The 26,785-nt window shown below is 36.3% G+C and overlaps 3 protein-coding genes across 5 annotated transcripts; all 3 read left to right on the top strand.

The window, feature by feature from the left end:
* Nucleotides 1–3,052: 3,052 nt before the first annotated feature.
* Nucleotides 3,053–12,273, top strand: entpd2a.1 (ectonucleoside triphosphate diphosphohydrolase 2a, tandem duplicate 1). The gene is made up of 9 exons (XM_058774496.1): nt 3,053–3,361; nt 7,583–7,700; nt 8,478–8,628; nt 9,005–9,164; nt 9,265–9,492; nt 9,601–9,864; nt 10,191–10,310; nt 10,580–10,714; nt 11,475–12,273. The coding sequence occupies exons 1-9, from the start codon at nt 3,233–3,235 to the stop codon at nt 11,676–11,678; spliced, it is 1,509 nt and encodes a 502-aa protein (XP_058630479.1). The 5' UTR covers nt 3,053–3,232; the 3' UTR covers nt 11,679–12,273.
* Nucleotides 12,274–12,758: 485 nt separating this feature from the next.
* On the top strand, nt 12,759–17,130 carry entpd2a.2 (ectonucleoside triphosphate diphosphohydrolase 2a, tandem duplicate 2). 2 transcript variants are annotated; one of them, XM_058776559.1, is made up of 10 exons: nt 12,759–13,081; nt 13,266–13,321; nt 13,780–13,897; nt 13,992–14,142; nt 14,352–14,511; nt 14,626–14,853; nt 14,954–15,217; nt 15,714–15,833; nt 16,164–16,298; nt 16,392–17,130. In XM_058776559.1, exons 2-10 carry the CDS (start codon nt 13,319–13,321, stop codon nt 16,593–16,595), a joined length of 1,383 nt encoding a protein of 460 aa, XP_058632542.1. In that variant the 5' UTR covers nt 12,759–13,081; nt 13,266–13,318; the 3' UTR covers nt 16,596–17,130. The 2 variants fall into 2 exon arrangements, with proteins under 2 accessions (XP_058632542.1, XP_058632541.1); XM_058776558.1 differs by lacking the exon at nt 12,759–13,081 and having other exon boundaries at nt 13,092–13,321.
* Nucleotides 17,131–17,349: 219 nt separating this feature from the next.
* nelfb (negative elongation factor complex member B) lies at nt 17,350–26,780 on the top strand. Of its 2 annotated transcripts, none has more exons than XM_058777578.1 (13): nt 17,350–17,624; nt 18,918–19,078; nt 19,181–19,280; nt 19,500–19,730; nt 20,347–20,532; nt 20,821–20,933; nt 21,025–21,127; nt 22,306–22,401; nt 22,495–22,637; nt 22,724–22,830; nt 23,009–23,060; nt 23,196–23,304; nt 24,515–26,780. In XM_058777578.1, exons 1-13 carry the CDS (start codon nt 17,523–17,525, stop codon nt 24,671–24,673), a joined length of 1,662 nt encoding a protein of 553 aa, XP_058633561.1. In that variant the 5' UTR covers nt 17,350–17,522; the 3' UTR covers nt 24,674–26,780. The 2 variants fall into 2 exon arrangements, with proteins under 2 accessions (XP_058633561.1, XP_058633559.1); XM_058777576.1 differs by having other exon boundaries at nt 17,351–17,624; nt 22,919–23,060.
* Nucleotides 26,781–26,785: the final 5 nt, after the last annotated feature.

Below are 26,785 nucleotides of genomic sequence, written 5' to 3' on the forward strand. Positions count from 1 at the left end.
GCCTGTAATTTAATCAGAGCCATAAAGACATTCCTTTTTAGAATGATAATAATAAATTTGAGCAGGTAAATTCATACTGAATAACTGCAACAAAAACACCCGAATTTATATAACCAATTGGTAATTATAGTAATAGTACAGGGATCTGTACAAACTGATTAATTTAAAGGGTTATTTCACCCAAAAATGAAAATTCTGACATTAATTACTCACCCTCATGTCGTTCCAAACCCGTAAGACTTTCGTTCATCTTCAGAACACAAATTAAGATATTTTTGATGAAATCTGAGAGCTTTCTGATCAGCAAGGATACTACCACGATCAAGGCACAGAAACATAGCAAGGACATCAGTAAAATAGTCCATGTGACATCAGGGGTTCAACCGTATGTTCACAAAGCAGTGAGAATACTTTTTGTGTGCAAAGAAAACAATAACAACATAATTTATTCAACAATTCTTCTCCCCGAGTTACTTTCTTCCGCCATTTTCCGCCAGGGGTAGCCGACCCCTGAACATAATCAAAGTAATCAGTCTTGTTTATTCAGTAGACAGAGCTCGGCATGCTGAACATAAAAACAACGTTGATTACGTTGATTAAGTTCTGGGGTACTCTCCAAAATGGCGGAAGACAGTAACTCGGGGAGAAGAATTGTTGAATAAATTACAAAAATTATTCTTGCTGCTTCCTATACTTACAGCTGAACCCCTGAAGTTACATGGACTATTTTACTGATGTCCTTGCTACCTTCCTGTGCCTTGATCGTGGTAGTATCCTTACTGTCTATGGAGGGATTTCATCAAAAATATCTTAATTTGTGTTTTCCGAAGATGAACAAAGGTTTTACGGGTTTGGAACGACATGAGGGGGAGTAATTAATGACAGAATTTTATTTTTTCAACTAACCCCTTTTAAAAAGTCGTCATTCTAAACCCTGAAACATTTCACAATTGTAATTTAATAGTGAAGTTAGCATCGCTTTTTACCCAGGGGTTATGAAACCATACTTTGGAAAAACAACACCATTAAGAAAATAAATGAACTTTCACAACACTGAAAATGTAGTTCATTTATACCCTAACACTCATGAACTCTATATTTGAAAAGATTGTGTTTGCATATTTATGACAGACAAAATCACAAAAGCCCTAGCCAGATCCGTGCAACATGAACTGCAATATTCATCTCATCTCTGCGGCCCTACCACTTGTTTTTCCCACAGCAGGCAGCTTGTAAGAATCTCTGAGTACTCCCCGTACAATGAGCACAGCACAAACAAAAGATTTCGTCGTGTCTCTGTATCCACATCAGCGCCCAGGATCTGTGCTGAAGAGATCTCTGTGGAGGTACACACATCTCACTGATGAGAGCTGTCAGAACGGATGCTTCCTGGACAAACAGCGCCTTCTGCTGGGCAGCCTGGTAATGCTGGCCCTGTGTGGTATGGTGCTGCTTCTGCTGTGGAACTACCAGTGTTTCATTGTTAACCACATGTGCCAGGACCCAGAGCACAGTTCGGAGTATGTGCTGTTTGATATGGATCAGCAAAGGCTTTCTTCATTTGGACCAGCCTGAAGCTGTGATGCTGAATAAAGCTGCTTATGAAGACTGTTCCAAAGGGCACACAGAGACTGGGGTGGGGTGGGGGGGTGGGTTAACAGGGTTTATAAAATGTAGAGCCCTATATATATATACTGCAGCAACGTATAGATCAGTAGCACTTGTAGACAAAAGAATATAAAGTGGAATGTAAATAGATGTTAAATTATAGTAGTTCTGTTCGATGTTTCATATTGTCTGTGGTTATAATTTGTGTTTACGTTGCATAATGCAGGCCCTGCTTAAATAAATATTAAATAAATCCTCTTGGCACACAAGCAGTCATTTTCTATGATGAATGACTGCATCTGTTCATAATTTCCAAAAGACTACATTCCCTGCACTACAGTATGAGCTCAGTGCGATATCATTCATGTTACACTCTTTTAATGTAATTTGTTTGCCATCCTGGTGACACAGTTTATTTTATTTTTTTTGCAACATTCAGAGATAAGCCTCGTCTAAAAACCTCAAGATCTTTTTCTTGTTTGACGCACCACAACCTGCCGTGCATTCCTGTTTGTCTGTTTAGCACTTGACACACATCTGCATTTCAGTCAGCAGCGTTAACCACACACTCAAAAAACGGAAAAAACAAAAGCCGTTGTAACTTTCATCAAAGCATTAACTTTATATGATGCACAGTTTCCAGTACACAAAATGTGGTGCTGTTTTTGTGACAAAAGGTAACAAAAATCGACTGTGGGGCCAGTCGTCACACAAGTTTGTTGTCACAAGGGTCATATCTCAGTAATAAAATTTAGATTCAAGTTAAATTTCACAAGTGTGTGTGTGTGTTTGTGTTCTTTCAAGAAGCAGTTTACAGTGGAGATCAAAATTAGAGAACAATCTATTGATTTTTCTGAAATTTTGTTAATCTCCACTCAAAAATTGAAGGAATATAAATTGTAGGTAGAAGAATTCTGTAAATTTTGTCTTCCTAAGTAAAATGATAATATTATAATCATATCATCAACCACACTAGTATACATTCACAAAAGTCAATTATAATAAAGGTAGATTTTAAATCAGTGGTTGAGTATGTTTTTTTTAAAGATACTTTGTCAGGTCGGAGGAAACTGTCATGTGTGTTTATATTATTTCTAACATATATTGATTTGATAGGCTTATTTTAGTAGCCTACATTTCTTTTTACTTAATCCGTGCTTTGTAACTGTTTTAATAGCCTGAAAACCATAACCCTAGAGCGACACGCTACTGGGGCATGTTGTCACAAATGTGAACGAGTGTTGACCAATCTGAATATTTCCCCCTGGGCAGTAGCCTACTCTTTAATGTTTCATGTCTTTCAAAAATAAACTCATTCTGGGAAATCATTAGACACTATACAAATATGAAAAAGAAACTCACTCTATTCAGAAGCATATAACAGGGATCAAATAAACACTCAACAGTGAATCGACTTCAGATTAGTCAAGTAGTATTTAAGCATCTGATTTATTGGACAACGCAGTCTAACAGCGAGAACCTGTTGCGCCACGGACACATGACAAGTAGCTTGTGCCATGCCCACTTGGGTTTGCCGCCTGTATTTAACACACGTCACAATAGTACCTGACTTGCCAACGAATGTCGTCGCAGTCATTTGTCTTGTGTGGCTCGAGTCGCGTGGATGGTATCCATGGGTAACCAACAGCAATGCCGGATCATTACCGCTACTGCGGCTCTGTTTCTGGCAGTCGGTGGCATTCTTCTGCTCGTCGTACCCACTGAAGACGTCAAAGAGCCGCCAGAGTTTATGGTAATTATATTTTTCTCATTCGTGCCACACACAGGCTACAAATCCGAAAGAGGCGAAGGGAACATTGCACATTCACGCGACGTTTCGCTGAGCGCGTTATAAGATCCTGAGAACAAATAAGCAGCTTGTCTGTTTGGTATCGATCAGTTTCCGGTAGAGCAGATAATAACGAGCGCCTCCTCTGCATATTTCACCTGCCTTGTCTTGCTTAAGGTGAGGTGTGATTTTGTACAGCTCAAAAGGCTGTCTTGTATTGACCACCGGAGAAACCATGGAGATTCTCTCTCAGATTGAAAACTGCAAAAGTTAAAATAAAAGCCTTTCTCTCGGCCCAATTGGGTGATATATATATATATATATATATATATATATATATATATATATATATATATATTAGTTTTTTTTTTATATGTTTTTTTTTTTTCATTGTGCATTCCAATTAATCTCAAACAGGTTGCAGTTGCATTTCGATTAGGTTAAAAAATTTACAAAAAATGCAGCTAATTAACACAATAAAAACATGATTTTTGAAAATTTAAGTTATCTATTTTTGCAAATAAACTCTTCATATATACAAGTCATAAGTAGCACAGGTATATTTGTAGCAATAGCCAACAATACTGACATTGTATGGGTCGAAATGATCAATTTTTCTTTTATGCCAAAAATCATTAGGATATTAACGATCATGTTCCATGAAGATATTTTGTAAATTTCCTACCGTAAATATATCAAAACTTTTGATTAGTAATATGCATTGCAATTTTTTTGCACCCTCAGATTCCAGATTTTCAAATAGTTGCATCTCAGACAAATATTGCCTAACAAACCATACATCAGTGGAAAGCTTATTTATTCAGCTTTCAGATGGTGTATAAATCTCAGTTTCAAAAAATTTGACCCTATGACTGGTTTTGTGGTCCAGGGTCACATTTCAAGATATAAAAGTAAATAAATAAAGACTTTTTATCACCAGAGTGAATGTGGATAACTTTTAAACCATTGTGAGAGGGGTAACTGATTTTGGTAACTTATAATGTGTGATTTGGTGACCACTAATCTATAATGGATCAGTGTTGGTGACCCTGCTGAATATCTGCAGTTGTTCACATCAAAACAATATGCTTTCTGAGATACTAAATGAATACATTTAGACATCTCCACCAGTGTGAATTTGGGTAACATTTAAGCTAAGCCATTGTGTGTGAAATGGAGAGTGGTAAAAGATTTCAACAATGATGCTGCCTTGACGGATTTGGTGACCATGTTGTAAATCTGCTGATATTCACATCAGAGCAATACTCTTTCTGGGAAATAAAATGAGTTTAGACATCACCAATTTGGGTAACATTTAAGCCACTGTGTGTGAAATAGTGAGGGGTAAAGGATTTTGGTAACCTATAATGCTGTCTTGTCGGGTTTGAAGACCTTGCTGTGTATCTGCAGATTGTCACATCAGACCGAAATGTTTTCAGAGGTATGAAACTGAGGAGACGTTACCTGAATATAGGTAAGGCCTAGAATTAGAGTCAGTGAATTTGCTGTATATCTGCAGCTGCTCAGAGCAATATGCTTTCTAGGATATAAAATAAAGAAATTTAGACATCACAAGTGTGAAATTTTTATTTTTTTTATTTTTTTTTTTTGCACAATACTACTAAATGTAAATGTAGTGAAACAACTTCACAAAGTTGTTTTGAATTTAAGTGTATATACGTTTGTTTAATTCACTTTTTTATGAAAGACAAAAAAAGTGAATAGTTGTCCAATTTGGTGTATGTTCCTGCTGCCAAATCTATGCCATTTCAGATTAGCATGGCCAGGCTGGTTTTTGGAACATCATCTACATCAGCTCAGAGCTAATGACCATAAATCTTTAACATGGTTCATGTTAGCTCATAATAGAGTGCAATTTAATGATCGTAATCCATCAGGACCGTTTTAAAAGTGTCCCAGTGCTTAAAATAGACCCTTGCAAATAATGAAATGCATCATTACATACTTTTTGTAAATGACCATCCAGTTATGATTTGAAGAGAACAATAAAAGTTTAGTGCAGATGATTTGTGTTCCTTACAGAAGTTTATGTTTAATAAGATTTTCCATGTTCTTGTCAGTTAGATATTGAAGTTAGTTCATATCTATATAAAGTTGTCATACAAATGATAAAGTGTTCAGAATGACAAAAGCTCTTACAACAATAATATTTCATGACAAATATTAATTATTAGTTGCCTTTGCCTGCATGACCATGCAATGTAATTATAGCTCACTTGCCAAACTAAATTTAGATTTATTTATTTTTTTAACCCGATAGTAGCGGTTGAGCTATATTTCTCCAGCTGTGCTCTCTTTTTGATTTACAGTCTTACACACATAAAAGCTCTTGTTCATATTGGCTGGATCCCATTGTTTGTATTTCCCAGCCGTTTTGATTCAATGCTTTAATCCCTTTTCTTTCTTAGAAACATGAGTCATTGTGCTTTTGAAAATCTGGGATTTTTTCTTATAGTATTTGTACCAGTATGTACCTCGTACACACCCATTACTGTTAAATTACTTAACAGTCCTTCAGCTTATTTTGACAATTCTGTTTATCTTCAGGGTAACATCATTTCTTGAAGACAGTAAAACGACTTGCTACACAGGTGACTGATGACACAATCTGAACAGAGTCACATTGACATAGAAAGGCAAACTTGAACATGTTTTGAGTCGCCTGTTGAACTTAAAAGAGCTGCTAGACACTATTATTATACTAAGCTAAAATGGCTGTATGCAAACTGTAGGCAAAGTCTGGAAGGCAAGATATGTACTTTGAAGAGATTATCATGGTTTGCATGAATGAATAAAGTTCAGGCAGTGTCTTGCCCAAAATACACAATCCATTGGGAAGCATGTACTGCAGGTGTGTGCAATTAAAAGGAAGGGATGAAAACGAAAGTCTGTGGCATATGTAAATGATGCTGGTTATTTCTTAATCTTTAAGTTGTTAAACATTTATTATAATCATTGAGCAAACATTTTACACTACTTCAAAGAAGTGTTTAAGTAAATCATATTCATACTTGCAAAGGCGGCTACAGAGGTGAGTCATGTTCACTTGAATAATCAGCATTACAGTATGAATTAGCTAAGGAGGAGGCCTGGCCATTTAAAATTCAATTTTTTAAAGTTGAGATTTAAGAGTTTTTAAAGCAACAAGATGCATCTAGTAGAGTTGTAAATGGGACAGGTTAATTAGTCAGAAAACCTCAAGTATTAACTACATCTAATATGTTTAAATTTATCAGCAGTAAGTTACGAAATCATGTTTTAACCAAAGAGGAGATTTTTTTTTTTTTTAACAAGATTTTCAGCTCCTCAGTGAAAACTGTGTAATTCAGTTCCCACATGTCTAATTCTCAAATACACACCCTGTTTTTAGCAGCATGAGACCCAAATTACCTGGGGCGGGTTACACCAGCTATGTGCAAGTTATAACTTCTAGTTAGTCGCAAATCAGTCCTACATTAGAATTTACACACTACTAAATATTTGAGTGTTGCACCATTAAACTTAGTTGAAGTGTGACTCTGCATAGAATCCTCCATCCAGGAGTAAAGGCTGGAATAAAATGGCAAACTGATCAATCAATGATCAATAAACTCATGTCAGACTTCAATCATGTTGTTCAGTCCAGGTTTCAATGCTAAAAATATAAACAAAAAAAGACACATTTTCAGATTTTTTGACAATTAAAAAAATGGCAATTTAAAATAGCCGTTTAACCTTTTTTAATATATTTAAAAATGTAATTTATTCTGACAAATCTGAATTTTCAGCAGCTATTACTCCAGTTTTCATAAATCCTTCATACATTTTTCTAATATGCTGATTTGGTGGTCAAGAAGCATTTCGTATTATTATCAATGTTGTGCTGCTTAATTTTTTTGTACAAACTGCGATACATGTTTTTCAGGATTTTTTTGTTGAATAGAAAGTTCAAAAGAACAGCATTTATTTGAAATAGAAAAATGTGGTACCATTATAAATGTTTTATTGTCACTTTTGAATTTAACGTGTCCTTTTTTGCTGGATAAAAGCATTTGCATAAAAGCAAACTGAAGGTGTATATTTTGGCAGTGTGTCTGTGTATGCATGTCTTCCCTTGCAACCAAATCCTTGTCACCACAGGTTTTTAGCTTTAGCCTCATTTGTTTCACTGTTGTTTGTTCTCAGTATGGGATCGTCCTGGACGCTGGATCCTCTCATACGGCCATGTTCATCTACAAATGGCCAGCAGACAAGCAGAACGGTACCGGCATAGTCAGTCAACACCGCGAGTGTCATGCCAAGGGTGAGTATTTAATAATAAATGGCTAATGATGTTCCTCATTTGAAAGTCTCTTAGATAAAAACGTCTGATAAGAGACTAAATGTAAATGCCAGGCGATAAGACTGAAAGAAAAAGAACAGTCCAACGGGGATGTGAGACTGCTAAAACCTTGTGCAATACTGTAGCTTAAAATACATGGTTTTGTCTACATTTTATTCTTTTTTTAGAAACAGTTTACTCAAATCTTTGTTTTAAAATGCATCACACTTCTCAGAAGTCACTCACAGAACAGACATTGCAAAATCCAAACGACAACGTGAGATGTTTTACTTCATTATATGAATGTATTGTAATGAATTAGTTCTTGATATTTTTTCACTGCTTGACCATTTGCATTGAAGTTCATTTGGACTGAGATGAGTCCAAATGAGAGTGCTGAATTGCAACACATTGTTGCCCGCTTCCTTTTTTGTGGTGGTGCCTTAAGTTTGCCCTTTTACTATTTCATCACTTTGGCTTAGTCTTCCACTCTTCTTTAGGGATCTGACATTAACAGAATCGGGATCTTGAACTCCTAGTACCCCTCAACTATTGCTGAGTGGCAATGTTTTACGGAAACATCTGGAATAGTCACCCAAAAACATTTCTGGTTGCATTTTTGGTAGTCAAATATCTGTGGCATCCCAGTCAGTGAAATAGGAACTGATAGTTCTTGCCCATGCAGAGTTCATATTTAGAGGAATTCTGTCATTCGTGTCAGTTGACTTGACCTCTCTCTTCCTCACTTTCTCTAATCAGGAGGTGGGATCTCCAGTTATGCTGGTAACAAAGGAGGAGCAGCCAGTAGTCTTGAGGAATGCATGGAACAAGCCATGCAGGAGATCCCAAAGTCAAGACACAAACTCACCCCTGTGTATCTCGGGGCCACAGCGGGCATGAGACTACTGAAGTGAGTCAGAAAGCTCACCGCTTTGTGATGAAAGCTGCTTTTATAACCACAGCTGACAAATTTATCATTATCCTATATAACTTACCTCTTATAACTTGCAGTACACATTAGTTTATTTGGGATCAGTAAAATTATTTAAAAAACAAAAAAAAAAATTAATACTTTTGATCTGCAAAGATGCATAAAATTGGTCAAAAGTGACAGAAAAGACAATTATAATGTTATAAATGGTTTAGTTTCATGTAAATGCTGTTCTTTGAACTTTCTATCCATCAAAGAATCCTGAAAAAGAGTATATATAGAGAGAGAGAGAAGCGATTGTATTAAAAGTGGAATTTTTCAGAAATAAAAAATGCATTCGTGTCCTATCACACAGTATTTCTAAACCCAAAGAGTCAGATGAGGTTTTGAAGGAAGTGGCAGACAAACTGAAGACCTACCCATTCAGCTTCAAAGGGGCCAACATATTAAGTGGACAAGAGGAGGGAGCTTATGGATGGGTCACAGTCAACTACCTGCTTGAGAATTACATCAAGGTATATTGTTAGCCATACTGCGTATCTCACAACATCTCGATGTCCTTTACTAAATTTGTTCCTGGCCATTACCCTACATTTTTCTCTCTCATGTCTCTAGTATGGTTTTGTGGGTCAGTGGCTGTCTCCAGGCAGAGACACGGTTGGTGCTCTAGACTTTGGTGGAGCTTCTACTCAGATCACCTTTGAAACTAAACAGATAGTGGAGAACAAGGACAATCTGATGAAACTGCGGCTGTACGGACGAGACTATCGGATTTACACTCAGAGCTTTCTGTGTTATGGGAGAGATCAGGTGTTACTCAGACTGCTGGCACATCTGATTACGGTTAAGTGTAAACCTTTAGTCTAAATGGTCATCAGACAAGCTGATTAACTGATTTGATAATATTTATATAGAGTATATCTTCTTATGTTTTCTCTTTATATCTTACAGACTCAGGGTTCAGACCGCTCCATAGTTCACCCCTGCTATCCTGCAGGTTACAGTGACTCCATAAAGCTGAGCAGTGTGTTTGATACTCCATGCAATAAAAGACCAACTCTGTATAAACCTGATGACGACCTGCAAATCAAAGGCACAGGAAACTACGATCAATGCCTGGGAAATGTTTCTCGTCTCTTCTCTTTTAACAACTGTTCTTATTCAAGATGCTCCTTTGATGGAGTCTTCCAGCCCAACATTACTGGAAACTTTATGGTACGAGTTTCTTGAGGAACATTTAACATTTAATATGAATATGGAACATTTAAACCTTGTGCATTCAGTTGATTTTTTAAAAAATATATATTTTATCAACCAACATAACATGCAATTTGTTCCTTCATCTCTCATGCCTTTGGCAACATTAATGTCTTTACTGGTGGGGGATGGTTATGTTAACATGTAAGCAGTTATTAAGTGAGACAGCTCAAAGCATTAAAATAAATCATAAATTCATTTTCTGGGCACTCAGGGTCATGATTACATGTCATTATTATGATTATGCAATCTCCCTCTCCATCACCATTCTTTCTCTGGCACAGGCATTTTCTGCATTTTTCTACACCCATTCCTTTCTTCAGGAAGTAACCGGCATCAGCATCACGTCCCCAGAACATTTAGAGGATGCTACCCATGTTGTCTGCAACATGAGCTTTCAGGAGGTACCGCCCCTCTGAGCTAATTTTGAGCCCTGCTATTCTGAGATGACTTTCCCATCTCAGCAATCGACCAGTGATTGAGTCTCAGGTTTTCAGATTAAGAGAACTTGCATTATCTTACATGAAGACGTTATTTTATATGTACACTGTGTATTGTCTTATTATTATCAAATGAAGCAATATTTAACAGTTGACTTATTTATTTAGCCTACTTTTATGAAATGACTTTCAGATATTCCACTCAACTTTCTCTTTCATTCTCATTGCCCTAGATAACAAATAAGGTTCAGGGTCAGGAAAGCCGTTTGAAGGACTACTGCGCAGTCTCTGCCTTTGTGCAGGTGCTCCTGGTCCATAGATATGGCTTTGATTTTCTCTCCTTCCCGCACATCTCCTTCCAGAAGAAGGTAGTTAAACCTATTTGCAAAAACTGTCTCTATATACCTCCTTAATGCACGTTCCCTATTTATAGACACACAAAATTTATTTTTGATATCACCAAGCTCTCTCATTATTTTTTTAACCCATTCCTTCCAAACATTTGTCACATAGAGAGAACTTTTCACTGTCAGGTCAATTTCTCATGCATAAAATCAAGTACTATATTTCATTGTATTCTTAAAAAAATATATATATTTATCACATTACAGGAGTAAAATGGATTGTAATAGCTTTTTGTTCACCCAAAAATTTAAATTTGCTGAAAATTTACTAACCCTCAGGCCATCCTAGAATTATTTTGTTTCTTGATCAGAACAGATTTGGAATAATTTAGCATTACATCACTTGCTCACCAATGGATCCTCTGCAATGAATGGATGCCGCGGCCGCCAGAATGAGATTTTGTTAATAAAACATGCAGCTTTTCACTGAATTGATGGATTGGATTGCTTGTGGATTATTGTGATGCTTTTATCAGCTGTTTGAACTCTCATTCTGATGGTACCCAATCACTACAGAGGATCCATTGGTGAGCAAGTGATGTAATAGTAAATTTCTCCATTTGTTCCATTGAAGCGCTACATCTATGGCCTGAGGGTGAGCAGTATTTTCAGTAAATGTTTGTGTGTGTGAGAGAGAGAGAACTATTCTCTAAAGCTTGGTGAATAAGTGGACCCCTCTTGCTAAAAAAAAAAAAAACTGTTAACGTGTTGCTTTGGTTTGCAGGCGGGGGACACATCTGTCGGCTGGTCCCTTGGCTACATGCTAAGCCTAAGCAACCTGCTGCCTGCTGAAGATGTTTTACTGAGGAAATCACTGCGCTCAAGCGCCTGGAGTGCTCTGGTTGTCCTCTTTTGCTTCCTTCTTATTGTGGCTCTTTATTTTTTGTTGCAAGCCATCTGTAAGAAAGACACTGATAAAGTCATTTAATGATGATAGTTATTTTGCACACTATATACATTGTTATGCACTGCCCTTAGCAGGAATGCTTCTGTTTACAGTACACTGAAGACAACACAGATGCACAAAATACTTTTTGTATCACATTTCATCAAACCTATCTCATTTCAATAACCAATTTCTTATCAAGCACATTTTATATAAATGATCATCTTAGAAGAGATTGTACAACAGGAGACTTAACTTTAGTGATGTTAAGTCTAATTCCTCAAGGACAATCATGTCAAGGTGTCTATCTTTTCATAATGTTGAATGTATGTTTGTTATGTATACTATGCTGTGCCTTCATATTATGTATTCTTGTTTTGAAACCTTTTTCTAGATTTGTTTGTGTGCTATGCAATGTTCTGTAAACCAAAGTCAAAAGCACTGAAAACATTCAAAATGGAAAATCTTGAAAATGTAACTATGCAAATAGAAGAATGTATTTGATTTTGAAATGGTATTGCCTGCTTCTATTTCTGCTGAATCAGGAAAACTTTTGTAATTTTAACCAAGTTAAAGTGGTTACTAATTTTTCTGAATTTTGTAGAAATAATAAAACGCTGAATGTGTTTGGCCTTTAGTCCTGTCTTGTCTTGTCTTTGTATTAATGACGCTGATACACAGATTTTTGTCCAATTAAATGTTCTCAAGTATGAGAATGCCCCTCCACCTAACACCACCCACAACCAACTAGCAAGAACCCAATCATGTTCAAGTCTGATGTAAGGCAGACTAATGACTGTTTAAAAAGAAGAGCCTTTAAATATGTCTTGCCTAAATTTCACAAATGTCAACACAGGACAGTCTGTTCACTTTTATGTTTATGTTCTCCCCCAACACTTTTGGAATACAATCAATAGCTATCCTATATGTGGCTCTCCATTTTTAAATAATTCCTAGTGCATATGTTCGATTTATATGCATAGTGCTTTTCCAAATGCATATTGTCTATTGTTATTAATGAGGAAAAACATGATTTTGTTCGCTCTAATGCCACCTAGTGTCACATTGATGTCTGTTTGCATGCCTGAGAAGTTTTGTGTTTGTAGTTCAGTTTCTGACCTCTAGACTTTTTAAGGCACAAAAACAGTGGTTTCTTTTGTTGACCCTTAAGAGTTTGTTTTAACTACTACTATGTAAATATATCTTGTTCCAGCACTGCACTACATACAACCAACCAACCAACCAACCGTGTGGACCATTTAAAAGCTCTGATTGAGTTACCAAAGCTGAACATCAGCACACAGGCTACAGGTTTAACACACAATCAGAAAGTATAGAGTCAACAGTAAAAAGAAATCCACACTTTGACAGTCAGACGTTTCATATAAAGTTTACAATAACTTGATACAGATATTATGGTTTGCGTGCCCGAGCAAGTCTAACAGGTTGGTTTACTTAGCCTAAGTGTTAACGTGTCGAAGTTAGTATTCTACAGCATCTGGCTACAGTCGACTATAGTCGATCAGCAAATGTCAATGTTTTTTTGTTGTTGTTGTTGTTGTTTACAGTAGGTTACAATGCAATTGCAAATATGTACCGCAATTGCAGTTCTGTTTATTTCGTTTATAGGCATTCTTTTGCTCGTCATCAACACTGAAGACATCAAAGAACCAGCACAGCTCATGGTAATGTCACTTTTGTTGTTCATAAGTGAAATAGGCTACAAATCTGACGAAGATGACACAAGATTGTCCAGACAGATAACGTTTAATGGATTTGATTATAGAAAAAATCTGTCGAGAGGAAGATGAATCTCTTTCTGGCATGTGGCAGGCAGCCATTGAATCTCAACCGTCAACTTTAATGACACTCGACTGGCTGCTTTTGGTTCATGATTGCTGTTGCTCTTGCCATGAACAGATCAGAAACATTAAATAGATTCTTGTGAAACCTCTTATTAAAGAAGAAAAAAATCAAATTGATTTGAAAGAACACTTAAGTTATATTTTCATGCATTTATTTTAGTTATAAGAAATAGATGCAAAAAGTAAAATATGAGTGCCATCACTAATTGTCTGTGATGAGTTTTTTTTTTTTTTTTAACCCTAGCTTTGATTCTGGCTTCTGTTGTGTTTGTTCTCAGTATGGAATAGTCATGGACGCTGGATCCTCTCATACTTCTGTGTTCATCTACAAATGGCCAGCAGACAAGCAGAACGGTACTGGCATAGTCAGTCAACACAGCGAGTGTCATGTGAAGGGTGAGTAAGTATAGTGATAAGTATAAGTTTCACACTTATCATTCATCTAAATTTTCAAATCTCTTTATTTATTATTTTTCTCTCTCCTACCCAGGAGGTGGGATCTCCAGTTATGCTGGTAACAGAGGAGGAGCAGCCCATGGTCTTGAGGAATGCATGGAAAAAGCCATGCAGGAGATCCCAAAGTCAAGACACAAACTCACCCCTGTGTATCTTGGGGCCACAGCAGGCATGAGACTACTGAAGTGAGTCAGAAATAGACACTGATTCCTTTTAGATGTTTATATTTAATATATATTAGATTTTTTTATTTCTAACGTTTCTCAATGCCTGCTGTTACAGCAACACATTTCAAATCACATGTTTATACTCTGGAAAAGATTGTGCTGAATAGAGTGGAATGCTACATAATGAATCACAGATAACAAATATATGTTTTTGTCCCATCACGCAGTATTTCTAAACCCAAAGAGTCAGATGAGGTTTTGAAGGAAGTGGCAGACAAACTGAAGACCTACCCATTCAGCTTCAAAGGGGCCAACATATTAAGTGGACAAGAGGAGGGAGCTTATGGATGGGTCACAGTCAACTACCTGCTTGAGAAATTTATTACGGTAAGGGCTGAACTTCTGTTTTGATGTACAAAGATAAATATTTCAGAGAATAATTTACAGATGCCACTTGATTTTATGCATACTCTCTCTCTTTCTTATCCTTTATTTCTCTAGTATGGTTTTGTGGGTCAGTGGCTGTCTCCAGGCAAGGACACGGTTGGTGCTCTAGACTTGGGTGGAGCTTCTACTCAGATCACCTTTGAAACTAAACAGATAGTGGAGAACAAGGACAATCTGATGAAACTGAGGCTGTACGGACGAGACTATCAGATTTATACTCAGAGCTTTCTGTGTTATGGGAGAGATCAGGTGTTACTCAGACTGCTGGCACTTCTGATGAAGGTTAAGTGCAAACCTTTAGTCTAAATGATCATCAGACAAGCCGATTAACTGATTTGATTATATAACTTCTGATGTTCTCTCTTTTTCATGTATCTTACAGACTCAGGGTTCAGACCGCTCCATAGTTCACCCCTGCTATCCTGCAGGTTACAGTGACTCCATAAAGCTGAGCAGTGTGTTTGATACTCCATGCAATAAAAGACCAACTCTGTATAAACCTGATGACGACCTGCAAATCAAAGGCACAGGAAACTACGATCAATGCCTGGGAAATGTTTCTCGTCTCTTCTCTTTTAACAACTGTTCTTATTCAAGATGCCCCTTTGATGGAGTCTTCCAGCCCAACATTACTGGAAACTTTATGGTACGAGTTTCTTGAGGAACATTTAACATTTAATATGAATATGGAACATTTAAACCTTGTGCATTCAGTTCCATTGTATTGTTTTAAATATGCTCTAATGACTAAAATAATAACAAAACCAAATGACGTTCGGCTCTAATAACATTTGGTCTTACATTCTTCCTGTAACGGAGACGAAACATTGCACTAAAATACTCTGACTTTACTCATGACGCTGCAACAACGCTACTGAATATATAGCATGAACAAGACAGCGCGATGAGTAGGCCTATACAAATTACAGAAAGAATGACTCTAATGAGTCGATTCTTTTTAGTGAATCACAAACAAACAGTGCAGCCTGTAGTTTGATTCCCTATACTAATGACACTAATGAGTCAGTTCTTCTTAGTGAATCAAACACTGCTATCTGTTAATTGCTTTGCATCCCTAGATGCGCTGCATTGTTTTAATGTGATAAGGCCTACAGTAGCTAATTCCTCTTTATTTGGTGCAGGCGTTTTCTGCTTTTTTCTACACTCATTCGTTCCTCCAGAAAGCTGCAGGCATCACCGTCACGTCTCCAGCAGATTTAGAGGACGCCATCCGTGTTGTCTGCAACATGAGCTTTCAGGAGGTAAATTTAATATTGAGCCCTGCAATTTTAAGTTGACTTGTAAGTAATTGACCAGAAAACATTTAAGAACATTCTACAACAACCAATTAAGAGAACTTGCATTTTTCCTCTATGAAAAGATATTTAATATGTTCACCTTGCACATATTAAACAACTTGCACAACAACTGATGCAATATTTAAGCTGTTTTAGCTGTTGGTGGAATTCAATCCCCCAATGTCAAGTGTTTTACCAGATAATTCCTAAGCCTGGTTTTTAATTAAACTTAAATGTGATGAAATTTTAAATATTTCTCCAGGCAATATATCTTTCTACCTCCCTCTCTCTCAGATGCAGAATAAGTTTCCTGATGAGGGAAACCATTTGAGGGATTACTGTGCAGATTCCATCCTTCTGCAGGTGCTCCTGATCAATGGATATGGCTTCAGTGATCTCTCCTTCCCACACATCTCCTTTCGGGAGAAAGTAAGGCCTCAGGAAGACAGCTCTATATGGAGTTTTATGTTATAGTTATCATATCCTGTCAAGTCAATTTCAACTTGTTACTTTGGTTTGCAGGCTGAAGACACTTCTGTCGGCTGGTCCCTTGGCTACATGCTAAGTTTAAGCAACTTGCTGCCTGCTGAAAATGTGCTTGTGAAAAAAACACTGCGCCCAGATGCCTGGCGTGCTGCCGTCTTCCTCTTCTCAGTCCTTCTTATTGCGTCTATATTTTTCCTGCTGCGAACCTACCAAAAGAATGCCACTAAATTATGTTGTTGATCATTACGCACTAAAGAGTTTTTCTGTCCTTAAGGGATAAGCTGTAAGTATATGCAGTATATGAAAAAGTATAAACTTTTGTATTGACTTTTTTAAAAACGTCAGATTGTGTCAATGTAATTTGCTGTAAAATTGATGTGGAATTCATGAAGATGTATGTTAAGTATTAAATTGACATTAATTAATGTATAAAGACCAAGCAGCACACTAACATTTCAGAAATCCTATCTGGTCTTTAAACGGCCTTGCTTCCACTTCTTAATGACTTTGGTGAATGTGGAAATTTAGAACAAGGAGATATTTCTTTTTTTAGCCACCCACTGTTGCATAAACCTCTTAGTTTCTGATCCTCAATCAGCTGAACAGAAGAGCCTATTGGTTGTTGTGCGTGGGCCCACAGTTCATAACATCTTTGTACTACACTTATGAATTTGTGACTTTTTGTTTCATATTTAGTTTTCTTTTATTTTGGCCAAGAGTCAGAATTTTATTAAACTCTGGAATTGTTATAATAAAGACAAGTGTATTATTTCAACAGTAATGTTGACTTTCTTCATCTAGTTACTTTTTTTTTTTTTTAAACAAATTCTAGAATATTTTAATATTGCTTTTCAATGATAAGGGCATTTTAGTATTCACATGTACAGCGAATTGTGGGCACTTTAGCGGTAATACACCATAAGTTGGCTTGTCAACCGTCATTAAATCATACAAGAAGAAGTGCCCAGCTAGGAACATTTCTTAGGCGGAACCTTTTACGATGTATCAGAAACAAGAGTCTGTTGACGAGGTTGCACAGTTAGGAAGTGTGCGAATACAGATAACGACGAACAATGCAAATCTAGTCTACATCTGTTGTATTTCTGCTGTCAGTGCATTGCGTTTCATTTCGTTTTCATGCAGCTAAAATAGAGACAGCCACTCAAAATGTTCGCTGGGTTACCTGAGCTGGGAATATCCAATGGAGAAGACCTGAAAGAAACTCTCACTAACTGTACAGAACCCCTGAAAGCCATCGACCAGTTTCAGGTTAGAGCTTAATACACTTAGATATGTACCTCTTTCTCTTAAAAAGTCACAGTCTTTAAATGTCTTGCATTAGGCATACAGCAGTCATCTTCATTGATTATAATGGGAGGAGGGATCTAGTTTCTGGCGTCGCTTGCAGTGTGACTTGACATATGACAAGATGATTAAACCGATCTATTTGAGCTTACTAATTAATATGTTACTAATACTTACTAGTAAGTAATCCAATATGCCCTCTTCTACTATCTAATTGTAGCCCATAACTGATTACTAAGGCAGGGGTCCTGCAGAGTTTAGCTCCAACTTACCTCAACATACCTGCCTTGGAGTTTCAAGTATACCAAGCAAGACCTTGATTAGCTGGTTCAGGTGTGTTTGATTAGGGTTGGGGCTAAACTCTGCAGGACACCGGCCCTGCATCCCAATGTGCATACTATTCACCCTATCTGCCCTAAATAGTAAATTACTAATATCACATAGAATTTAGGATGGATAGTATGCACATTGGGACGCAGGCCGGCCCTTCAGGAACAAGTTTGGTGACCCCTGAACTAAGGCATTAGGACTAATAAATACCCCTCTGAAAAAGAAGAGTGCAGTTGTATTAAATGTGCAGTTCAAATCTTAAATGTATATTTAAAGAACTGTTCTTGCAGATAATATAGTATTAACGAAATAAAAGGCCTTTTAAATGTACTTACGGGACACGTTACTGACTCCTAACACACTTAAGTACACTTTTAAAAGTGTTTTGTAATATTGTCAAATTAAAAGTTTTACTTTAAAGTGCTAAATATTTTGTATCTTTTGTACACTTAGTTTGCTGTGTTGTTCAACATGCTAATGCACATGTAATGTGCTTGATTATAATTTAATTAACTGTAGTGTGTTATTTGGTATTACGTTCAAAGGTAATATATTTCAAATGTTAAACTGCAACTTCATCATTACAAATGTGTAATTACAAATATATTATAGTTTATATGTAGTTTCCTCAGAAATGAAAGTATATTTTAGTTTGCCATAAATGCCTGTCAGTACATTCAACAGTTCACTTAAACTGTATTTCACAGACGCTAACAGTAATTAGGAATATAAAACGTATAAAAAGTGCTACTTCACCTGGTTTAAAAAAATCAACTTATTGCAGTTGCATCGTAATTAAGTGTCTGAAAACATATATTCAAGTATATTCTTTAAAAGCATATTATTTCCATAAATAGTACCTTTCTAAAAAGTATGTTCATGTTGTGTCTTGCTGTGTTTTTAACACAACTGTATTGTTGTTCACAGATGGAAAATGGTATATTGTTGCCAACCCTACAGTCTGCATTGCCTTTCCTGGACCTTCACGGGACTCCACGGCTGGAGTTTCATCAGTCAGTCTTTGATGAACTTCGAGAAAAGCTGATGGAGCGTGTTGCCACCATTGCAGAGGGCAAGGATGAGGACAGGTGAAAAGTTTGATTTCAAAACAATTTTTTTTTTTTTTTAAATATACAGCAAATCATAATCAGCAGATGAAAATCATACTAGCGCATCCCCTAAATTCACAGATATGTAAAGCTGGAAGAACTTCTTGAGAAAAGCTTCCCATTGGTGAAGATGCCATCCATACAGCCCATTGTCATGCAAGTGCTGAAACATCTGCCAAAGGTTTGAATGTGTTCTGTGTAATTACTTATTACTATAATGGTTGGGTGTCAGATATATTTCAAGGTAGCACAGTATACAGACAGACTCATTTTAAACCTTATTTTGCAGATTTCAGCCTTAGGTGTGCAATCTATTTTTGTTATTTTATCATTTATTGTTATAGTTAACATAACAGTGCTTTTAGGATAACGGTGACAATCTGTTTGCGCTCTGATGTAGGTACCGGAGAAGAAGCTGAAGCAGGTGATGGCTGATAAAGAGCTGTATAAAGTCTGCGCAGTGGAGGTGAAACGGCAGATTTGGCAAGACAATCAGGCTCTTTTCGGGGACGAGGTGTCTCCTCTATTGAAACAGTATATTGTGGAGAAGGAGGCGGCTCTTTTCAGCAGTGACCTCTCCATCCTTCACAACTTTTTCAGCCCTTCACCCAAAACACGGCGACAGGGTGAGGTAAGTGGCAGGTGTTTTTCTTACAACATTGTAATTAGTATTGTAAGTCATTTTTTAATACATTGAAATGTTCATTTGTAACTGTAAGCTGATCAATTAGATATAGTGTCTAGATTATAGTATGTTTATATTAAAGCATAATGGGCCAGTCTAATTTGGACTGTTTAGATCATTAATCGTATCACTTAATTTAGAAACTGTGTCAGTATTAACGTACTGTTTCTTTAATGAAATTCTAAAACATTAAAACCATTATTAAAACATTCCACAAAAATTCTAATTTTCAAACAATACTATGCATGCCTAAAAAATTTAAATGAAGGTTTTAAGAGTAAGTTTGAATGTGAATAGCATAAGTAACTCTTCTTATAATGTTATATCAGTGTTGTCATAAGGTCGTGTTAACGTTAATCTTATGTTCTTCTAATTTTAACGAACTAATGTCAGTTTTTAATGTATTGTTAACATGATGGTAATGTAGTGTTAATGTAATGTTGTGTCAGTGGTATTTATTTATTTATTTATTTTTTGACAAACTTGGATTTTGGTGATTGAACAAAAATCAGCTCTGTCCACACTGTGATTTTGTCTTGTTTTTTTTTGTTTTTTTTGTCAGGTGGTGCTGAAGCTGACTCAGATGATTGGGAAGAATGTGAAGCTCTATGATATGGTACTACAGTTCCTGCGGACACTGTTCCTGCGCACACGGAACGTTCACTACTGCACCCTGCGAGCTGAGCTGCTCATGTCCCTCCATGACCTCGACATCAGTGAGATCTGTTCAGTTGACCCCTGTCACAAGGTGTGGAACCAGTGTCCCATCTGTTTTCAGCTGCAACTTTGTGATTATTAAGCACCATTTGTAGGGGCCTTCCATTTATTATGTTTGTATAAAAGGGCCTAAATAACTGTTGCAAAAAGGTACACGAACTGAACTCTTTCTGAAAGTCAGACCTCAAAGCAATGTTTTGGTTGTTTATAAATTAAAACAATTAAAAAATATTTGGAACTACTGCAGAGTGTGATCACTTTCAAACAGACTGCACCCAATAATACAAAATACTTATCTCTGCTCTTATCCTTTTGGTAGTTTTCTTGGTGTTTGGATGCCTGCATCAGGGAAAAGTTTGTGGATGCTAAACGGGCCCGAGAGTTACAAGGTTTCCTGGATGGGGTGAAGAAAGGGCAGGAACAAGTGTTAGGGTACTAGATTCACATATCCATACAGACACAAGGTAACATAGCATACCCTTAAAAAATTAAAAATGTAACACTCTCTGTCTCTTTCTCACAGTGACCTGTCTATGATCCTCTGTGACCCATTTGCCTGTAACACACTAGTGTTGAGTACCGTGAGGAACCTTCAGGAGCTATTGAGCCAGGACGCCCTGCCCAGAGTAAGATCCCAATTGGTTTTAGATTATAGTAGACATCTTTTGTTTTGTTATTGTTAACTCAAACTATTAAAAGTAGTTTTTGGTAATTAAGGATGTAACGGATGTAAAATTTATATGAAAAAAAAAATCAGACGATTAAAATCAGTTGAGATGTTAAATGAATCTCAATACAGTTGGGGTGGTTGTTTATATGAATGTATCTCTGAGGGGAACTGACTGTCTTCAGAAAAGTTTAGATGACATTTCCTTTTCATTTTGCATCTGTATAATGCATACTAAAATACTGTTTATAAGAGCTGTGTAGCTTTGCTTACAGCGGTAATGAAGGAAACACTATATTTCTGCTGTTCCATAAGCGCCACTGCTGTTAGAGAGTGAATTTGTGTTCCCATTCAGCCCATCTGCTGTTTCTGTTCAGATGTTTTATGTAGTACAGTTTCACAAAGCTAAACTTTGTTTTGCTTCGGGTTTGGAAATTATACAATCTAATTTAAATCCAAAACTGCTCATGCTACGTGTATGCACAGCATAGACAAACCCTTAGTTTGTTTATATTAAGAGATTTCTTTTATTTGCATTATTAATTTATTTGATTTGGGATTTGCGTTTATAACTTGCCTTAAATCTCATTTTGTTAAAAAATCATCCGAAAATTGTATCGCAGAATCAGTATCGTATCGCATCGTGAGTTGAGTGAATCATTACATCCCTTTTGGTAATTAAAATAAAGCTAAAATTAGTTCAAATAAGAAATTATATTCTATTGGCAACTAACAACAAGTTGAAGTACTAAAATTGATAAACCGAAATCATTTTATATTCTATTTTAAATTATTTATTTATTTATTCTTATCTTTTATAATATATTACTCATATTAATATCTTATTCCTCTATTTATTTGCTACATTGCCTTGGGCTTGTTTTTTTGCAAATTCAAATGTAGAGTAAATTGTATAAATTCCATAAAGATGTTATTATACAGGACTGAAATAGAAATAAATTATATCTAAATAGAAATATAAAAAAAACAAAGCACATAAAATCTTTTAAACCTAAACTGAAAATATAAAATTAAAAGTCAATTTGAAATATCAACACAAATAATAATAGTATAGAAATAATACTAAAATAAAATGCTAATATTTCATGCTATGAAATCACTTATGTTCATGAACAGGACAGCCCTGACCTTCTCCTTCTGCTGCGGATGCTTTCTCTTGGCCAGGGTGCCTGGGATATGATCGACAGCCAGGTTTTTAAAGAGCCCCGAATGGTAAGATTAACTCTTGGCATTCTTCAATAAATCATAACCTAACATTTGAAATGGGTTGTGTAATTACTCAAGGCTGGTCTTGTTTACCATCAGGATTTGGAGGTGGTAACACGCTTCCTGCCTGCCATGATGTCAATAGTGGTGGATGATTACACGTTCACTGTGGAGCAGAAACTGCCAAGTGAGGAGAAAACCTCTCTGACATACCCCACCATGCTGCCTGAAACCTTCTCCAGGTATCTGCACCAGGGATGCTCCTTAGCTCAATATTTTCACCAAACGCTCAGTTTTCTAAAATGGATGGTGTTTTTGTCTTGTCCAGGTATATACAGGAAAACAGAGTGGCGTGTGAGATCGGTCTTTATTATGTGCTTCATATCGCCAAGCAGAGGAATAAAAATGCTTTACAGCGGCTGCTGCCTGCACTGGGTGAGACTCCTGTCAGAGACTTTGGATTAATGGATCCATTAGTCAAAGCCTCACAGACACTGATCACTTTGTTTGTGTGTTTGTGCAGTTGATACCTATAACGACATGGCATTTGGTGACATCTTTCTCCATCTTCTCACTGGTCATCTGACTCTGCTTTCTGATGAATTTGGATCAGAGGAGTTCTGTACTGCAGTCTTTGATAACTTCCTCCTCACATCTTTCTCTAGGTCTGTATTACCTTTTTAATAGTGCAATTCTTCAATGCTTGAAAAGAAAAAAAAACATCAGTAAGATAAAAATCAAGGTTAATACTGTGGCTCAGTTCACTGCAGTTCTAGTATGTTTTTCACTCTCATTTGCAGTAAGGAGAATGTTCACCGACACTGTCTTCGTTTGCTGAATCATCTCCATCAGAAGGTGCTGGCGTCCTACATGGAAACCTTAATGAAGACGCTTGAACCACCAAAACAGGTATTAAAACCGGAAACAGAATGAATGTGAATTTGCTGAAGTAATGCCTAAATAACTGTAACTGCTGATTAACATTGTTAACATCCAATGTTAATGCAACAGTGCCTGTCCACTTTTTTTAGTCGTGGGAAATATTTTCCCATTCATTTTTCCCATAGGGATTATAAAAAATAATATACAGACTTTAAAAAAAAGTTTAAGAGTTATAAGACATGGACCAAACCAACCAGATATGAGCAGACTTGCAACATTAGAAACTTTTATTATATATAGAAAATGGTATATGTTGGAATTCTGCAGCTGAACACAAATATCGAAGAAATAAGTTGAAATAATGTAGGCTGTAGGCTGATGCTTTTTCAACAGAAGCATATACCATTGATCAGTAGTAGTGTTAAAGGTGCACTAAAGCGATTTTTCCCAAACGATGTTGATATTTGACAGCACCAAAACAAACACGCCCATATCCCAACAGGACCTCGCCCTTATTTTGAAATCTCTGCCCCACACGTACGTACACAACCATGGCAACGACGATCGTGGAAAAAAGTGAAGATGACACACAAGCATATTCAAACAAAAGCCAACATGGATAAGTTGTGTGAAACGAAGCTAAATTAACGTTACTCACCGATCAAGAAGAAAAACTGAACCTTGGTGACCGATTCGAGTTCTCTCCACTGCTGGAAAGCTTCTCCGATATTTACGTGGGTCCTACCTCTTGCCTGATCGTAACTCATCTTTTTAATGTTTTGTTTCTCTGATATTTTCCTCTTTTTTAAATTTATTTATTTATTTTTATCTGCCATCTCTCTCTATTTATAGTCGATCTGCTAATATCAGTCCTGTGCACTCAAACTGAGCGCTCTTTTCTTTCTGTCATTACAAGACACTCCCCCTTACTGCTGATTGGCCACAATTTTTCAAAAATCGCTTAGTGCACCTTTAAAGTAATTTGATTTGATTACCAATTTTTTTTTCATTGAAACAACATGCACTGATGACTCGTTCATAAGACCAGATTAAGAAAGTAAATGTCAGTTTAAATGTCAGAGTCAGTTTTGTTTTAATGTTGACTTTAAAGGTCGCTAGATGGCACTTCATCCACTTCTGTTCACAGATGATAAAAGTATTCTCTGTTCCTCTTTGTACTGGTTCTCTTATGCTGACATTTTATAAAGTAACCATGTTTTAATTCATGCTATTATAGAGCAGTGAGTCAGTGAAGGAGCTGTACACTCTGTTGAAGGAGAAGCTTGAAGCTTCTAAGAAAAGCCCCCCAGAACCAGAGGAAGCCCCTTCTCTGGATCTCGGCCTTCACCCTGTTACTGTGCCCTCCACCCCCTCCACCCCCACGACCCCTCTTTGAGAGACTGGATGCCCCAGCCACTAGAGAGCAGCAACAGCAATCATGTTCACGTGGGGATAGACGAGAAGTCTTGTCATAAAGACTGACCTGAATGTGTGTAAAATCCAACAGTGCTGGTTATGAATTTTTTTTTCTTTTATAAGGGTAATTTTAAAAGCCTTTTCCATTTTGCAATTTTTTTTGGCTCAGCTCTATTTCCATTTATATGCTTATTTTAAGAAAATTTAGTCTTGTTTCATTGTTGTACGAGTTCAAATGTAGTCTCTTAGCATTTCATGGTTGAGTATGTTTTGCTTTGGATTGTGTCCGTGACAAGCCGTAGTGTAAATAAAATAATTGGTAAGAAAGTTAACAGTCCTTGATTTTGGAGTGTTTAAATGCATTAAACTTAACTGATTAGAGTTTTTTTTTTTTTTTTTCCCAACACCTTGTCCAAGCCAGACATGGCTAAAAGACACAACACAATCAATCACAGATCACTGCCATTCAGATGATTGGCAGCCTCTCTTTCTGCAAGCAAACTGCTGTGTTTCACCCGCTACCAAATAGAAAGTAAAGTATTATTATAAAAATAATGCTTAAAAAAACATTTAACAATATGCAAAATACATACTACATAATTGATACATTGTCATGGAATGCACTTTTTTTTTTTTTTTTTATTGTTTTATACATGTTTTTAAAGTGTAAGATGAATTATATGTTTCATTATGGTTGTTTGAAAGTCCAAATTGGACAAAAAGTTTCCATCCTTAATATAATCTTGGAAAATTATGAAATTGTCTCTCTAATGTATCCTAGGTTTCTTCAATAAGTAATATTTCCCCCATTGGCTCTATAAGTCACTACAGGCAAAACCATTATTTTTTGCATGCTCTGGTCAATTTTGAGACTTTGGCCTATTTTGCTTCCATAACATGTATTCTTTCTGACTAGTGGAAGAAAAATCCAAAGTACACATTTAAGTATTTAATTTATTACACTTTACCTATTTGTGTCTGTATATTTCAATTCCAATACATATCTTTTCACTTCAATAGAATACACATTCCTAGAGATCTTTACATAGGTATTTGTTCATAAAACTTTCATACATAACATTTTATTCCTAAAAATATATTAATTTATCTACTGACTGACTGTTGGCAGCATTTACTGATTCATGGAATGATAAAACAAAATTTATTTTGTAAAAAGTAAACTGGCTTCATCCAATGTTTAGATTTCTGTTCTATGCAAATGAGTGTAGATAATGGTTTGCATATTTAGACATAACATAATATTTTCATTAGTTCACTTATTTTATTTTTCTCTTTCACCTTTTTTTTTTTTGTACATAAAATGCCTAGAACATTCTCTGTGCTGCTGTCTCCACCTAGTGTCTTGTAATGAGGTCCTGGCTCAGTGAAGCCTTCTGTCTTGTGATGGTTGTTGTTGTTGTTGTGTGTTATATGCTGCAGCTCAGAGTAATCTGACAGATGCACCATAACCTCTACAGTCCCTCCTCTTACTGTCATAGCTGAGCTTCTCTGGTGGTTCCGATTCATTTATGTCATTGTCAGTTGCTATCAATTGTGTAGCTTATAATCAACCAACCATATCCATCTATCAATCATGCTAGCATTCAGCTGGATTTTTCCAGTCATCACCTGGTGGAAATTATGGTGTACGGTCTATGGTGTTTCCCCATGGTAAATAAAATAACCGCAGCAATATTTAACATCTTCCCCACACTAATAAAATGTGTTTACTTTATAAAAGTACTGGTTACAATAAATAGGAATTGAGCAAGTACTTAAAAGGAAGACGTGCCTATATTTGAAACCGAGAAGACACCAAGCGCCCACAGAGATAATAAGCTCTTCCTTTTTTTACTTCAGTTTAAAAAAAAGCCTGTTGTACTGTCATAGTTTATGCAGCGGCTTTTGCGCCACATTTGTATCGATGTCGAGCAAGCACTTTTCATTAGAAGAGCATTTAATTCACATCTTTAAGAAACGCTCTTAATTATTTTACGTCACGATGTTTCTTTGCTTTATTTTTCAAAATAGCCTACATCTCTGGATTTAATAGAGTTTTACAATAAAAGTAAATCCCAGTTTTTCAATATGG

The sequence above is a fragment of the Onychostoma macrolepis genome, chromosome 05 (genome assembly GCF_012432095.1).
Source record: "Onychostoma macrolepis isolate SWU-2019 chromosome 05, ASM1243209v1, whole genome shotgun sequence".
Classification (NCBI taxonomy): Eukaryota; Metazoa; Chordata; class Actinopteri; order Cypriniformes; family Cyprinidae; genus Onychostoma; species Onychostoma macrolepis.